The sequence below is a fragment of the Pocillopora verrucosa genome, chromosome 7, assembly GCF_036669915.1.
Source record: "Pocillopora verrucosa isolate sample1 chromosome 7, ASM3666991v2, whole genome shotgun sequence".
Lineage (NCBI taxonomy): Eukaryota > Metazoa > Cnidaria > Anthozoa > Scleractinia > Pocilloporidae > Pocillopora > Pocillopora verrucosa.
In genome coordinates, this window is record NC_089318.1 from 14,539,228 (window position 1) to 14,556,446 (window position 17,219).

The 17,219-nt window shown below is 39.1% G+C and overlaps 3 protein-coding genes across 3 annotated transcripts in view; 1 reads left to right on the top strand and 2 right to left on the bottom strand.

The window, feature by feature from the left end:
• The window catches only part of LOC131792380 (uncharacterized), a 273,486-nt gene that overhangs the window by 88,715 nt on the left and 167,552 nt on the right, over positions 1-17,219 (top strand). The gene's annotated exons all lie outside the window — the stretch shown is intronic.
• Positions 1,557-4,714, bottom strand: LOC136282701 (extracellular calcium-sensing receptor-like). The gene has a single exon (XM_066170410.1). The coding sequence runs from the start codon at positions 4,712-4,714 to the stop codon at positions 2,048-2,050; it is 2,667 nt and encodes an 888-aa protein (XP_066026507.1). The 3' UTR covers positions 1,557-2,047.
• On the bottom strand, positions 12,042-15,163 carry LOC136282702 (extracellular calcium-sensing receptor-like). The gene has a single exon (XM_066170411.1). It carries the CDS (start codon positions 15,161-15,163, stop codon positions 12,497-12,499), a length of 2,667 nt encoding a protein of 888 aa, XP_066026508.1. The 3' UTR covers positions 12,042-12,496.

The following is a 17,219-nucleotide window of genomic DNA, read 5'->3' on the forward strand; positions in this document are numbered from 1 at the left end:
TTATTTACTTCGTCATGTGTTTGGCCAGAAAACTCGCGCCACTTTCTCAACCAATCAGATACAAAGCTAAACCAATATTGGACTCAATTGGCTCGGAGAGTAATATCCTTTCTTCTTATTGGCCGTTGTGATTACTCTGGTTTTGGTTTCACCACACTCAGTCGAAAACCGCTCTTCTTTAGCATTGATACTCTGAGGAACGTTTCTGCTATCACCTTTCTTTTTGAGCGAATGCACCCTCTCTCACTGACTTGTTAAGATTGCCTTCAAGTTATTTATTTTCGCACTAAATTCAAAATAGGAGGGCAATATCGAACTTAAATGTTACTGAAAACACAAGAGAAATCACAACGACCAATCAGAAGATAGAAAGATACCCCAAAGAGCCAATGAAAACTCGAAGTAAAAACCAAACTACCTAAAGCGCCGGAAAACGGGAGCGACCAAGTCGTGGTTTGTTTTAGCTCCTTATTTAAGTCGTTAAAAGGTGGTGCGAGTTTTCCAATATTGCAATTAATGCTTTGGCAAAAAAAGCGACAAAGAATATGAAATATTTACAAACAGTAACACTATATATTGATTAAAGCCATGGGTAATAAAATACAGACATGCTACAACTAACCTTCATAAGTGTATAAGCAAAATGAGAAACTTAAGGATGATGTCATAATAGGCTGGAAGGCCTATTGAGTTCTCGCAGACAAGAGTTTTCCGCCCCGCTGTATGGCGAATTTCTCTTGGAGGGCTTATAGGTTTGACTTTTCTGAGCCCCGCTCATACGTGTTCAAGACTTTCGGGGCTTTACTGCTTCTACACGGGGTAGTTGTGGCTCTTTTCTGGCTGATGAAACCTCCTCGGTCGAGATTTTGTCCTCATCTTCTTCCAACGAGACGTCCACAAAATATTCTTCATCGTCTTCCTAGTGCGGTTATCGAGAATTACAAAATTAGTTTTGAAGGCCAACAAACTATCTATTCTACCTCTTTGCCGGAAGAAGAAAAAAATTCAGTCAACCCTTTCTATTCCACTTCATGATAACACACTTTCTCTTCTTAACGTAGGAATCTTTAGAACGGTCTGCATTATCTTTGGAGCAATGGCGAGATTTCATTCTTAAAGTTATATTTCATCTCCTTTTTCTTGGCTTGGAGATTAAATTTTATAGAGAATATAAATCTAACTTTGCCATTTTATTGAATACTATCGTATTCTGTTTTACTAGAAGTTTATGTACGTGAATGGCCTTACACATGTATTTGCACTGACGATTCGGAAAGCTCTGAATGGTGGAAAACTCGGCCTTAGAAGCGCCATGCACTGATGCTAGGAAGAACTAAACTTGCAGAAATGTGGTTCATCTCTGTCTGATCAATGGTCAGTGGAATTAAAAAGATGTGGATCTTAAGTTCATGTGACTCGGCGTGTGTTACATGCCCCACCCTTTCAAATATGAAACAAACAAAAATCCAAACAAACGTATCAAAAAAAAACGATACCGTAACGAAAACAGCAAGAGCTATTTATTTTATTGTTGACCTCTATATCCAAATCACACAATCATGTTAAAAGGCACACACACACAAAAAAAGCAAAAATAACTGAGATTCTAAGTTGCTAGACTAGCGCTGTTAAAAGCGGTTACTGTTGCAATACTCTATTACAAAGCTGATTCCTTTACGGCGTCAGTTGGATGAAAACTATAACCGCATGTTTGCACGTATGTTACGCCAAACGTACGCGCTGATCTGCACCCTTTTCAGCTTTTTCTTAGTTCTGTCTGAATGGAACAGGATATCAAAAGCTTTAAGCAGCCCACTTAAACAATATCAACTTGCGTCAAACAAATTATTTCTTACAAAAACAGGTTGAAAATTTTGGTATTTCATCAAAGAAACACCAATCAGATGATAAACTAAGCTACTCTCGTCAATATTTCCTGTATGCAGTTCAGGAAATGTAAAGAGGAGTTTACACTCAAATTAGTTCTGAGAATTTAGAGTAGAATTTCCTTAATGGAGCCATCAATCTTGTTACGTTCATCTTGTTTCTAGTTCTTCGACCCAACATCGACACTTAAGCTGCTTTGGCAGGTATGGTTGATCTCTGATCTGCTATCACGCGTATTCACATTGGCTAACTGCGTGTTCTTACGAACGTACGCAGTGATCTGAGCCCCTATGAGCTCTTTCTTATTTTTTTCAGGACGGAACAAGATAATGAAAGCTTTAGGAATAAACATGCAACCAAGCAGGCCAAACGAATCAACTAATGTCGTGCTGCAGGCTATAACAGAAACATACCAAGCATCCTGCACTGAGAAATCCACCGAGTAATAACACAGTGCAGACAACAAAATTATGTAAAGCGAGAAGCCGATGAAGCGCGCCTCGTTGAAATTATCTGGCACTTTGCGAACTTTGAATGCATAAAAAGACGAAAGCAATGAAAGCAACAACACATACGAAAAGACCATGAAATAAAACGCTTTTCCGACCGACGACCCGTACAGTTTACACGTGTAGAAGATGAATTGGGTCGGTTGTATCTTCTCCTTTCTGAATGGCGGATCCGAAGCAAACCACGCGGTTAACAGCACGATGTCGACAATGTTCACTAGAGCAACCAAACCGACTTGGTATTTCACCCTTGAAATATAACTTTGGAAGGGCATTTCTGAACTGTCGACTTGGAAAACGACGAAAATGCGAACTGACTTCAGCCACAATATGGATACAAAAGTGGTGTAGATTGCGTACCGGGAAAACTGAATCAAGCGACATATAGAATCAGTTGGCTTTGTAATGCTCAACAGCCCCAGAGTAAAACTGGAGAAGATCGTAGCAAGAAGGAGAAAACTGAGCTGTCTATTCGAGGCTTTCACAATTGGTGTCTCGCGGTATTTCACAAACACAAGTAACATAGCCACGGTCATGCAAAATCCTAACGCTGTCACGCAAGAAAGGAATACACCAGCTGCATCTCTGAAGTTAAGGTTTTTCACTGGCAGATCTTCGCATTTGGTTTTATCATCGTTCGGCTTTTGTTTACGCGGGCACTCCGTGCAGTTGGTAGATCCAGGTGACTTGCTGACTGTGCCCCCCGGACATGTAACGCACTTCCAACAACACGAAGTGGTTACCTCCTGCCTAGTTCCGGGGGAACACACTTGACTGCAGAATGAGGACGGTACCTTTGTAGCAAAAGTAGCGTTTGTCCATTTGATCGCGGAGTCGTTCAGTGACAACCTTGGTTTCTTACTACTACTCCAGGATCCTACCAAGGCCTTCTTTGAAGCTCCCGTGCTATTTATTTGGACGTTCACAATTTCAAAGAAAGAATTCTTGGGATCACCTTCGCGGTCAAATTCTACAACGCCAGTGAGTCCTCTGAAACTGACATTTTTTAAGAGGGACAACAGATCCTTTCCGTCAGTTGCTAATGGCTTTCTATCAGAGCATGCTTCCCCCGAAAGTTCGCAGTTTAAAGCGCTACAACTAAAATACTTGTCTAATGCAAATGCCACGGCATAGACAGCGTCTATAAGGTAGCCAAGGTAAGGGTCGAACAGTTTGGAAGCTTCATTTGGTGACAAAGGTACATTAGAGCACTGTGGGTCGGCTGCGCTGTCTGCGTCAGGGGTGCAATTCCGAAATTTTTTCCAGTATTCTTTCCACCACGGATTCCTTCCTAAACGAGTTTTACTCGGCGTTAAAGAATACAAGTAGTTCAGGAAAGTTTTATCTTTGCGATCGCGTGGTTGAACACCAAGGGCACCGTCCAGTAGACGAAAATACGGTCCAAGCAGTCCGCTGTCTTCTGTACTCGTTCCATCACCGAGAATCCAGGTCCGTTTCCCAAGCTTTTGCCTGTGAACTTCCTTAAAGAACAGCTTCGCATATCCTCCAAAGACCCACACCACAATGACTTTGACATTTCTCTGCTGTTTAATGCGTGACACAATCTGTTTAATATCAGTGGCAGCACGAAGACGTGGAACAAACTCTGAAAAGGCCAAGCAAAAGGTTCCTCGATTATACGCCTCTTTCTGTAACGCAGAGACACCAAACCGCCCGTAAGAATCATCTAGAGCTACTGTACCAATATATGTCCATTTGAAGTATTCAAATAGATCTGCTTGCACTTTCGCTTGTTGCCTGTCAGGCGGAACTGTTCTTAAGAAGTACGGATATTGATCGGAACTAAGCTCTTCACTCGTTGCAGCAAAGCTTATTATCGGGATTTTGGCCATGCTGAGAAGAGTCGCTATCTGAACAGAGCTGGCTGAGTCGTACGGTCCAATTATTGTAGAAACAGGAGCAACAGCATCTTTGCTGTAGCAAGAAGTTGTTTCATTATCCATGCTGAAATTTCTGTTCGTATACATATGATACAAATCTGCATCTCGCACAAACTCGTATGTTTCTGTAACAGCAACAGACACAGTTTCGCAGTAGTCACGGATGTCGAAGCCGAGAGTAACATTCGGAAGCAATGAAGGGTCGTTGTTGATTTGTTCGATCGTGAAGATCATTGCTTCAGCGTGACCGAAACCAACGGGAAAGAAGTCTACACCGCATTTGTCGTTAGAATCCTTGTAATGTAACACTGTGAGTCCTCCAAGCATGACATCACCAGCTTGAAAAGCTCTCTTAAATTCATTCAAGGCGGCGAGTTGGTCAAAACAAAACAACCAAACAACTATTCGAGCAAACATCGTGAAGAAGCTAAAATGAATATCAGTCAGTTTCGAAACTGAGTTGGTTTCAAGTTATCTATTTCAACGGTCTGAAGTCGTCTTGTGAAGGAAATACGACTTGTGGTAAATGTTGTGTCACCGACATCGCAAGGGATAGGTCTCTAATCTAGGACCATTAAGCTCACGTGATTTCTGCATGTAACACGTTTGTTGTTGTTTTTTTTTCGGTATCCGTAATGCATGCTTCACTAGGGTGTTTTTAAGGGCCTTTTTTTCAATTGGATATGTTTGTGTTGGTGACTTTAAATCTATGTACCTGACAAGGCTGTACAAATGTAAGTACTATTGATTTCGCTGCCCTTTATCTGGCTTTTTAGGTTAGAAAAATATTCGTTTTTAATACTCTTTAATTTTGCAATTGCAGCTTCAGATTACCACAATATTGTTTTCAATAAAATCCTGAAAATCCAAATGAATGTGAATGTGTCTGTGCTGCTTATGTAGTCATTCTTTTAACTTCACGTAACCGGTTTCATATGGTCGTCTACGTTCTATTTCTTTTTCCCAGTGATCTCGTCTTAAAAATTCGATACTTTCACTTACGGAAGAGCAGTATAGAAGATGGCTGTACGAGACCACTGAAAAAGTAATCTCATAGAAAGCCATCTCAACTATACTACTTTCCATTTTACGGAAATAATCAATGGAAATCATTTTAAGGAACTAAATTTAAGGATATAAAAGAAGGAAATAATTTTATTGAAATAAATTATAAAAATAATCTGATGCACGGGGGTATTCATGCATCCATAATTTAATGATGTAAAGTTAAATGATGTAATACATAAGGGACTTCCAGAGGAAATGAATCATCACTTTGCTACCGTTCTTAGGATTAACAGTAAAAATTGTCAGTAAAGTTTGTCAATAAAGTTTGTCGATTACGCTTGTCAGTGAAATTTGTCGGTATGTTTTTGGATCTAAAAAAATATCAAATTATGTCGTAGAATAATGAATTGTAATTCTGAAATTCATGAGGCATTAGAGAAAATTAGATGTCAGTTTCGGATGAACAAATTAAAAAACATTCTGTGAAAGTAAAAAATGTTGTAGGAATATGAAACTTGAAAACGTTAATGGATAATATGTTTGTGTCTATTAAGGTCAAGTTGATGGATAAGACCCCGTTAATGAACTTGTTGATTTTTATGATAATAGACGTAAGATAATCCGAAAGTCCGTTTGTCATAGAAAATAGCCATAGAGTAAAATATGGCCCGGACTACTGGACACTTGGACTAATGAACACTTTTGGGGGAGTATTTTTGGACCATTTTTTGGACCTTTTTTTAAAATTAATTTTTTGACCATTTTAGACCATTTTATGGGAGAAGGTAGACCATTAGTACTGCGGTAACGCTTGTGAATGCTATGCTTAAGAACGAAAATCCATGACCTCTGTCGTGTGCTAAAATCAATGAAAAAAGGAAGGTAGATAAATTAAGAAATAATATACTGTATTCACAAAGGGAAACGTAAAACAACTGGTGGATGATTCATGCTAACCAGTGGGTATCATTAAGCACTAGCACAAGTCCACTTAAAACACGCGTAACCCATCAGTGGAGGATCGAAAACGGGAATTGGTGATATTTTCAATAACAATTTAAGTCAATTGTTTAGGTGCCAGTTTCGCATTCCCATGGCACAAAATAAAGAAACACTGCGACTCAGCGCAAAAATTTCGACATAACAATGATCCATCGAAAACCGCTCAAACTAATTTGAATGATCCATTAAAACTCCATTAGTCAGTAGCATTTATTAATACAACCACCTCACACGCTCCCTGCGTACCAGTAGTTCCTGCCCTCCCTCAGTAATAACAATTTGCCTTCCTGATTACTGATAGACTGCATCCCACCCCTCCCAAAGTACTAATAGTCTATCTCTCCCAAAAATGGTCCAAAAAAAGGTCCAAAAAGTGGTCCAAGAAAAGGACCAAAAAGTGGTCCAAAAAAAGAACCAAAAAGTGGTCAAAAAAAAGGACCAAAAGGTGGTCCAAAAACATTGTCCAAAGAAAAGTAAAAAAAGAATTGACAAAAAAAATTGTCCAATAGTCCAAGGTTCCGATGTTTTATCCTATGCCTAGAAAGTATCACATTTGTTGTATGATTACCAGTTTATGCAAAGAAGATAGCATACAGATATCAACGAACGATAAAATTAGATGTTAGAGATTTTTGAATAGATTGTGGGTGTGCTACCTCAGATTAATGGTGATCGTAAAAGAGTGATCAGCATCAATGTCATTTTAAAACTAATACTCAAGTTGATGAAATAACAACAAAAAATTTTACCAATATCCAAATCAAAAACAACATTAATATCGTATAAGCAGTATTGGAGTAGAATTCAAACACTAGTCAGTGATGGTATAAAGACAATCATTCGGAGATGAGTTTTTGTGAATATTCCTTATCCCAGTTGTTAAATAGAGGACACATATCGATGACGATATCTTCAAGTACCCTTAGCTGAGTCAAATAATTTTGATCGTCGTATGGTTTGCCTCTCACAAAGGATCGCAAATCAACTAGTATTTTTTCTAAACGACAAACGCAGTGATGGTTCGATTTTTTGCTTATAATTTTAAATTCCATTGTACTTTTTAGCAATAAGCCTGTTCCTGATATAGTCCCTAATACCAATGGGTTGAGTGTCACACAACCTACTTTTTTGCCTGATACAACATTACATGCTGATAATAAATTCAATTGTTTAAAATGTTTGTGTGCTCCGCAGTATAGCCAAATTTTTTTTATGAGTACGTCGATATCAGGATTTGATCTCAAGTAACCCTTTAACTCCCAGATCAAATTTATAATTCTCCTTACTGTCAATCATACAACTCTTATAATATTAGTTCAGAGAACTTGGTATTGGATCAACTAATTATCCCCAAATTGATATTTTTCTTTATTCATATCTCTTATCTGGTTCATATTGTATTAATATTTTAAGGAGAAATTCTGTCTTGGTCACACATGGGAGTTAAAGGGTTAATCGATTTTCATAAATATTTTTATCTATTTGATTAACATAAAAATTGTTATCAATAGACTGTTGTTGAGTTAGGGGAGGGGTAGGTGGGCAGTTGCCAAGATACTGATATTGATCCGTTTTGTCTTTTGCATCCCATCGCCCATCGTTTGATATTTTCAATTGATCATCATTTTTCATCTTACGATATCTTGTTTCGTAGAAAAGTTTATCCACAGCAACATAATAGTTGACAGGGGTGTGTACATTTTTCATTCTTCAATTGTTCATGGACATATCATACTGAAAAGGTTCAGAGCCATCGAGAATACTGTTTGCAACTGTCAACATATTTTTTGTTTAAAGCATCAGTTGGATTGCTGGTATCACCCAAATTGATCAGTTTATATCCTATCATATCGAGGCTGCTTCATTAATCGAGATAGAAGCCTTTAGAATCGACATATTTTGTTGACTGCATCTAAGTCACAGTGATCGCTGCTTTCATAGTCTGAAAAAAATAATCTGCTTTTCATTGTCTGTGGAAGCAAGTTGTTTAAGTCAACCTTTTTGTCTGTGATATTTGACCCTTGGTCGTTTGACCCTTGGTCACAGCTTCATCATAGTAAACAGCTCTCTTCAAGTTATAAATCGTTTTACCATCAGCATCCCATCAATTATTACTTATTTTCATGAAGTTGTCATCAACATATTTCTTATTTAAAGCGTCTGTGTGATTGACCCGGTCAACAAGATTAATTGTTTTGTTATTGCTCTAATCGAAATCACTGCCAATGATTTTGCTTTTGTCACACCCAACTCTCTTGATATCGTGTTTCTTTCATTGCTAATGAGGAAGTTATAAACAGCATAATGACTGCAATTCAGGCGAATGTCTTTTGGTGTTTTATAAAAGCCTTTAAAAGACAAATTAATAACAAAACAGTTTTTCTGTCTGCCTCTAATAAAATAATCAAGCCAACCTTTATATTTCTTTATTTTTTTTTCACAGATAAAGCCATCGAATATGGCTATTTTCCGTGATTTCGTGTCCATTTCATCTACTGGAATGATATCACCATTATTGTAATGAAAGACATTATAACTAACTTGTTTGCTCACATCTGTCAAATTATCAATCATATGTTTGTGCTTGCTCTGTTCGATATTTTTGGCATAAAGATACAGCTTGTCATAAAACAGCATCGGTGCCATCAACGTGCGAAACAATAAATTTGTCTTGCCTCCACCAGAAGAGGAAGTCACTTGTTTCGGTAATGAGCATTCCCGATGTATCCTGGGGCATATATGAATGTATATTTTTGATATTGTTTTCTTTGTCGTCATTGAAGCCATAATTGGGGATGTTCATTTATATATGTTTATCAAATAATTTCAGAAAAGTTGAGATAAGTTTATAGAATGTACCTATGTAGAATGGACGTAGAAAGGTTAAAAAGACGCAGTGAATCAAAGATAAAAGCTAAAAGAAAAAAAACTATACAAGTGAGACATGAGATGAAACAGTATCGGTATGAGAAGCAGAATCTTTATGAAGATATTGAAGAAGCATACAAGCCTGTCATAGAAGTTCAGAGAGACGTGAAGGATACTATTGACAATTAAAAAAACAAGTTGAAGTAACTGAGAAACTGCAAGATAATCAGAATAAAACTGTTAAAGGCATAGAGTTTGATTCTGGGACAGAAACTGGTCAAAAACTGCCATCATAAAATGAAAAACATCAGAAGTCAAAATCACTAGCTTGGAAGTTATGAAATCTATTAAGTATCACTCAGCTGTTTTAATGATAAGGGATTTATATTGAATGATAGTATACAATCATATGCATATGTACATTATAAAATTCAAATAAATACTTCTTTACTTTATGAAATATCAGCACCCACCAAGTGGAGAAGATATAATGCATCTTTATTATATAAAATTCAGTGTTAAATTCTGTAACTTTAGTTTCAGTGATTTTCTGCATTTATCAAGAAAGCCCATTGCTGGAGAAATGAGATTACAAAAAACTATACAAGTACTAACGTGAAAGTGCGTTAACAAAGGTAAGTAGACTCACTGATGAATGTTTTGAAAATTACTCGCACGTCAAATCCTAACACAGTCACTCATTTACAATAGCGTCCACTCCTAAGTTGATGGGTAATTCTGAGAACTTTTGCCTTTTAAAATCCACTGGCCTGATAGATCAAAATTCTTAACTCTTCGTTGTGTCACTTTTATAGTATGCCTTGACATCGGATGCATTTCTACGCAAACAAATTAAGGAGAGGGCAGATTGTACTATCTTAGCCTTTTTCAACCTCTCCCTTTTGATCTAAAATTTGTTTTCGGATTGAAATTGGACTCTCTTCGCGGACCTTTTCTTCCGCCCCTTCCACGACCCCGATCTCCTCTCTTTGTATTCAAGTTTTTTCCCACCTTTTTCTTTTCCCATCTAAGTTGCTAGTCAGTGGCGTTCCCTCGTTTGACATCATAAGTGCCACCTCTTGACGCTTTGGAATTTTCAAGCAGACGGGCGATCTAGGAAAAGTATTAAAAAAAACAAAGAAACGATTACAATTTAAAAAAAGACCGCATCGCAGTAGAGCAATTTTCCATCGAGTGTCAAAAGTAATCCGGCGTTGCTTTGTTTTTTTTATTTACTTCGTCATGTGATTGGCCAGAAAACTCGCGCCACTTTCCCAACCAATCAGATACAAAGCTAAACCAATAGTGAGCTGGTTTCTCTTTACCTTGACTTCTCATTGGCCCGAAGAGTAATATCCTTTCTTCTTATTGGCCGTTGTGATTACTCTAGTTTTGGTTTTACCACACTCAATCGAAAACCGCTCTTCTGCTTCTTAACGTGTCTGTTATCACCTTTCTTTTTGAGTGAATGTGTCCTCTCTCACTGACTTATTAAGATTGCCTTCAAGTTATTTATTTTCGCACTAAATTCAAAATAGGAGGGCAATATCGAACTTAACTGTTACCGAAAACACCAGAGAAATCACAACGACCAATCAGAAGAGAGAAAGATACCCTAAAGAGCCAATGAAAACTCTAAGTAAAAACCAAACTGCCTAAAGCACCTGAAAACGGGAGCGACCAAGTCGTGGTTTGTTTTAGCTCCTTAGTTAAATGGGTTAAGTAGGTGGCGCGAGTTTTCCAAAACTGCAATTTGGGCAAAGAAAGCGACAAAGAATATGGAATATTTACAAACAGTAACACTATGTATTGATTCAAGCCATGGGTAATAAAATACAGACATGCCACAACTAACCTTCATAAGTGTATGAGCAAAATGAGAAACTGAAGGATGATAATGTCTGGAAAGCCTATTGAGTTCTCGCAGACAAGAATTTTCCGCCCCGCTTTATGGCGAATTTCTCTAGGAGGGCTTATAGGTTTGACTTTTCTGAGCCCCACTCATACGTGTTTAAGTCTTTGGGGGCATTGCTGCGTCTACACGGCGTAGTTGTGGCTCTTTTCTGGCTGATAAAACCTCCGTCGAGATTTTTTCCTCCTCTTCTTCCGACGAGACGTCTACAAAATATTCTTCATCGTCTTCCTCGTGCGGTTATCGAGAATTACAAAATTAGTTTTGAAGGCCAAAACTGACGAGCAACTTATTTTCTACCTCTTTGCCGGAAGAAGAAAAAAATTCAGTCAACCCTTTCTATTCCAATTCATGATAACACACTTTCTCTCCTTAACGTAGGAATCTTTAAAACGATCTGCATTATCTTTGGAGCAATGGCGAGAATTCATTCTTAAAGTTATATTTCATCTCCTTTTTCTTGGCTTGGGGATTAATAATTGGGGATTATAGAGAATGTAAATCAAACTTTTCCATTTAATTGAATACTATCCTATTGTTTTACCAGAAGTTTATGTACGTGAATGGCTTCAGATATGTATTTGCACCGACGACATCGATCTGGAAAGCTCTGAATGGTGGAAAACTCGGCCGCGCTAGGGAGAACTAAACTGGCAGAAATGTGGTTCATCTCTCTCTGATCGATGGTCAGTGGAATCAAAAAGATGCGAATCGTAAGTTCATGTGACTCTACGTGTGTTACATGCCCCGCCCTTTCAAATATGAAACAAAAAAAATCGAAACAAACGTATAAAAAAAAAACCATAATAACAATAACAAGAACATCAACCGTAACGAAAACAGCAAGAGCTATTTATTTCAATGTTGACCTCTATATCCAAATCACACAATGATGTTAAGAGGCACAAAAAAATATATTACCAAAAATAACTGAAATTGAAATAACTGAAGTTGCTTGGCTAGCGCTGTTAAAAGCGGTTACTGTTGCAATACTCTATTACAAAGCTGATTCCTTTACAGTGTCAGCTTGGATGAACACTATCACCGCATGTTTGCACGTATGTTACGCCAAACGTACGCGCTTATCTGCACCCTTTTAAGCTCTTTCTTAGTTCTGTCTGAATGGAACAGGATATCAAAAGCTTTAGGAATAAATCGGCATACACTTAAGTAGCCCACTTAAACGATATCAACTATAGTCAAACAACATGTTTCTTACAAAAAAGGTTGAAAATGTTGGTATTTCATCAAAGCAACATTAATCAGATGATAAACTAAGCTACTCTCGTCAATATTTCCTGTATGCAGTTTAGGAAATGTAAAGAGGAGTTTACACATAAATTAGTTCTGAGAATTTAGATTAGAGTTTCCTTAATGGAGCTATCAATCTTGTAACGTTCATCTTGTGTCTAGTTCTTCGACCCAGCATCGATACTTGAGCTGCTTTGACAGATATGGTTGATCTCTGATCTGCTATCACGCGTATTCACATTGGCTAACTGCATGTTCTTATGAACGTACGCAGTGATCTGAGCCCCTATGAGCTCTTTCTTATTTTTTTCAGGACGGAACAAGATAATGAAAGCTTTAGGAATAAACATGCAACCAAGCAGGCCAAACGAATCAACTAGTGTCGTGCTGCAGGCTATAACAGAAACATACCAAGCATCCTGCACTGAGAAATCCACCGAGTAGTAACACAGTGCAGACAACAAAATTATGTAAAGCGAGAAGCCGATGAAGCGCGCCTCGTTGAAATTATCTGGCACTTTGCGTACTTTGAATGCATAAAAAGACGAAAGCAATGAAAGCAACAACACATACGAAAAGACCATGAAATATAACGCTTTTCCGACCGACGACCCGTACAGTTTACACGTGTAGAAGATGAATTGGGTCGGTTGTATCTTCTCCTTTCTGTATGGCGGATCCGAAGCGAACCACGCGGTTAACAGCACGATGTCAACAATGTTCACTAGAGCAACCAAACCGACTTGGTATTTCACCCTTGAAATATAACTTTGGAAGGGCAATTCTGAACTGTCGACTTGGAAAAGGACGAAAATGCGAACTGACTTCAGCCACAATATGGATACAAAAGTGGTGTAGATTGCATACCGAGAAAACTGAATCAAGCGACATATAGAATCAGTTGGCTTTGTAATGCTCAACAGCGCCAGAGTAAAACTGGAGAAGATTGTAGCAAGAAGGAAAAAACTGAGCTGTTTATTCGAGGCTTTCACAATTGGTGTCTCGCGGTATTTTACAAACACAAGTAACATAGCCACGGTCATGCAAAATCCTAATGCTGTCGCGCAAGAAAGGAATACACCAGCTGCATCTCTGAAGTGAAGGTTTTTCACTGGCAGATCTTCGCATTTGGTTCTATCATCGTTCGGCTTTTGTTTACGCGGGCACTCCGTGCAGTCGGTAGATCCAGGCGACTTGCTGACTGTGCCCCCCGGACATGTAACGCACTTCCAACAACATGAAGTGGTTACCTCTTGCCTAGTTCCGGGGGGACACACTTGACTGCAGAATGAGGACGGTACCTTTGTAGGAAAAGTAGCGTTTGCCCATTTGATCGCGGAGTCGTTCAGCGCCAACCTTGGCTTCTTATTACTATTCCAGGAACCTACCAAGGCCTTCTTTGAATCTCCATTGCTATTTATTTGGACGTTCACAATTTCAAAGAAAGAATTCTTGGGATCACCTTCGCGGTCAAATTCTACGACGCCAGTGAGTCCTTTAAAACTGACACTTTTCAAGTGGGACAACAGATCCTTTCCGTCAGTTGTCAATGGCTTTCCATCAGAGCATGCTTCCCCCGAAAGTTCGCGGTTTAAAGTGCGACAACTTAATTGCTTTTCTAATGCGAATGCCACGGCAAAGACTGCGTCTATAAGGTAGCCAAGGTAAGGGTCGAACAGTATGGAAACTTCATTTGGTGACAAAGGTACATTAGCGCACTGTGGGTCGGCTGCGCTGTCTGCGTCAGGGGTGCAATTCCGAAATTTTTTCCAGAATTCTTCCCACCACGGATTCCTTCCTAAACGAGTTTTATTCGGCGTTATAGAGTACAAGTAGTTCAGGAAAGTTTTATCTTTGCGATCACGTGGCTGAACGCCAAGGGCGCCGTCCAGTAGACGAAAATACGGTCCCAGCAGTCCGCTGTCCTCTGTACTCGTTCCATCACCGAGAATCCAGGTCCGTTTCCCAAGCTTTTGCCTGTGAACTTCCTTAAAGAACAGCTTCGCATATCCTCCAAAGACCCACACCACAATGACTTTGACATTGCTCTGCTGTTTAATGCGTGACACAATCTGTCTAATATCAGTGGCAGCACGAAGACGCGGAATAAACTCTGAAAAGGCCAAGCAAAAGGTTCCTCGATTATACGCCTCTTTCTGTAACGCAGAGACGCCAAACCGCCCGTAAGAATCATCCAGAGCTACCGTCCCAATATATGTCCATTTGAAATATTCAAACAGATCTGCCTGTACTTTCGCTTGTTGCCTGTCAGGCGGAACTGTTCTTAAGAAGTATGGATATTGATCGGAACTAAGCTCGTCACTCGTCGCAGCAAAGCTTATTATCGGGATTTTGGCTATGCTGAGAAGATTCGAAATCTGAACAGAGCTGGCTGAGTCGTCCGGTCCAATTATTGTAGAAACAGGAGCAACATCATCTTTGCTGTAGCAAGAAGTTGTTTCGTTATCCATGCTGAAATTTCTGTTCGTATACATATGATACAAATCTGCATCTCGCACAAACTCGTATGTTTCTTTAACAGCAATAGACACAGTTTCACAGTAGTCACGGATGTCGAAGCCGAGAGTAACATTCGGAAGGAATGAAGGGTCATTGTTGATTTGTTCGATCGTGAAGATCATTGCTTCAGCGTGACCGAAACCAACGGGAAAGATGTCTACGCCGCATTTGTCGTTAGAATCCTTGTGATGTAACACTGTGAGTCCTCCAAGCATGACATCACCAGCTTGAAAAGCTCTCTTAAATTCCTTCAAGGCGACGAGTTGGTCAATACAAAACAACCAAACAACTATTCGAGCAAACATCGTGAAGAAGCTAAAACAACATCAGTCGATTTCGAAACTGAGTTGGTTTCAAGTTATCTATTTCAACGGTCTGAAGTCATCTCGTGAAGGAAATACGACTTGCGGTTAATGTTGCGTCAGCGAAATCGCAAGACATTGGACTCTAATCTAGGGCCATTAAGCTCGGGTGATTTTTTTTTCGGTATTCGTAATGCATGCTTTACTAGAGTGTTTTTAAGGGCCTTTTTTTCAATTGGATATGTTTGTGTTTGTTACTTAAATCTTTGTACCTGACAAGGCTGGACAAATTTAAGTACGTTTGATTTTGGTCAGAAAAATATTCGTTTTCAATACTCCTTAGTTTTGCAATTGCAGCTTCAGATTACCACAATATTGTTTTCAATAAAATCCTGAAAATCCAAATGAATGTCAATGTGTCTGTGTTGCTTATGTAGTCAATCTTTTAACTTCGCATAACCGGTTTTATACGGTTGTCCACGTTCTATTTCCTTTCCCCAATGATCTCCTTTTAAAAATTCGATACTTTCACACATGGAAGAGTAGAATAGGAGATGGCTGATAAGAGTAGAATTGGAGATGGCTGTACGAGACCACTTTGAAGTAAGAGCCAAAGCACAAGTGAGGCTGGTTTTCACTTGCGACGGAGTCGTAGTCGGAGTCGTAATCAGAAGCGTAGAGCGACACGATCCAGTGAAAATCAAACCGACGGAGTCAGAAGCAGAACACCGATTCTGCCTATGACACCGTCGCTTACGATCTAGTGAAAACTGCATTGTCGGAGTCGGAAGCGGAAGAATAAACCAATCACAATGCTCGATTCCAGGCCCGCAAAAGTACAAATTTTTGCGCCAAAGACAACATGGCGGACGAAGAGAAGCTTGTGCTTTGGCTCTTATTAATCATTATTTTGCGCAGGCAGAGACAATACAGGAACAATATCGTTCGAAAAAGAAAGCGATTTTGGGTTCGTGATATCTATCGACTTCGAGCAGCTTTGGGAGAGTATGTTAACCTCGTCAGGGAACTACGACTTGGTGATCGTGAATTCTACTTTCGGTAGGTTTCGAGTATTTTAACTTTTAATTTCGTAATTTTACAGTCAAATTCACACGTTTAAATTACGGCTATTTGTGCATTTTGGAAAGATAACAAATGCAAATTTCACGCCATTTAGATATATACGCATGACGCCAGAACGCTTTGAGCACTTACTGAGTTTGGTTGGACCGCGAATTACCAAAACAAATACAAGGATGAGAGAGGCTATCAGTGCAGCTGAAAGACTAACACTGACGCTCCGGTATTTAGCAGGGTTGTGTAACAATTTAATCTGTTCCAGTACGTTGGCAAAGTTTGGATGACGGCCTTTCGCTTCTGTAATTTAAACATACCCGATGAAAGTCCTGCTATCTTTGCAACGTATTCCCATGCGTTCTTTTTCGTATTATTATCTTTAAAGTATTTGCATGATTTATCGTAAAGTACCGGGAAACGTCTCACCGCCTCTGCAATTTTTTCATCGAAGGAAGCTGCCATGTTGTTTGTCGAATTGTACTCGGAGGACGTGAGAACAAGCATTGTGATTGGTTTATTCTTCCGCTTCCGACTCCGACAATACAGTTTTCACTAGATCGTAAAAGACGGAGTCATAAGCGGAATCGGAAGAAAATGGAAACGTTCTGATCCTTCCGACTCCGATTCCGTCGAGCTTATGACTACGGTTACGACTCCGTTTTTCAATTTCCCCTTGGTCATAAGCACTCTTGCGACTCCGACTACGACTCCGACTACGACTCCGACTACGACTCCGACTACGACTCCGACTACGACTCCGACTCCGTCGCTAATGAAAACCAGCCTTTAGAAAGACAAGAGGTTAATGATGTAATACATAAGAGACTTTCCGGAGGAAATGAATCATCACTTTGCTATCGCTCTTAGGATTACCAGTAAAAATTGTCATTAAAGTTTGTCAGTTACGTCTGTCAGTGAAATTTGTCGGTATGTTTTTGGATCTAAAAAAAATATCACATTATGTCATAGAATCATGAATTGT

Excerpts from the sequence above, each read along its gene's own strand:
- LOC136282701 (XM_066170410.1), bottom strand. The coding sequence starts at position 4,714 with ATGTTTGCTCGAATAGTTGTTTGGTTGTTTTGTTTTGACCAACTCGCC.
- LOC136282702 (XM_066170411.1), bottom strand. The coding sequence starts at position 15,163 with ATGTTTGCTCGAATAGTTGTTTGGTTGTTTTGTATTGACCAACTCGTC.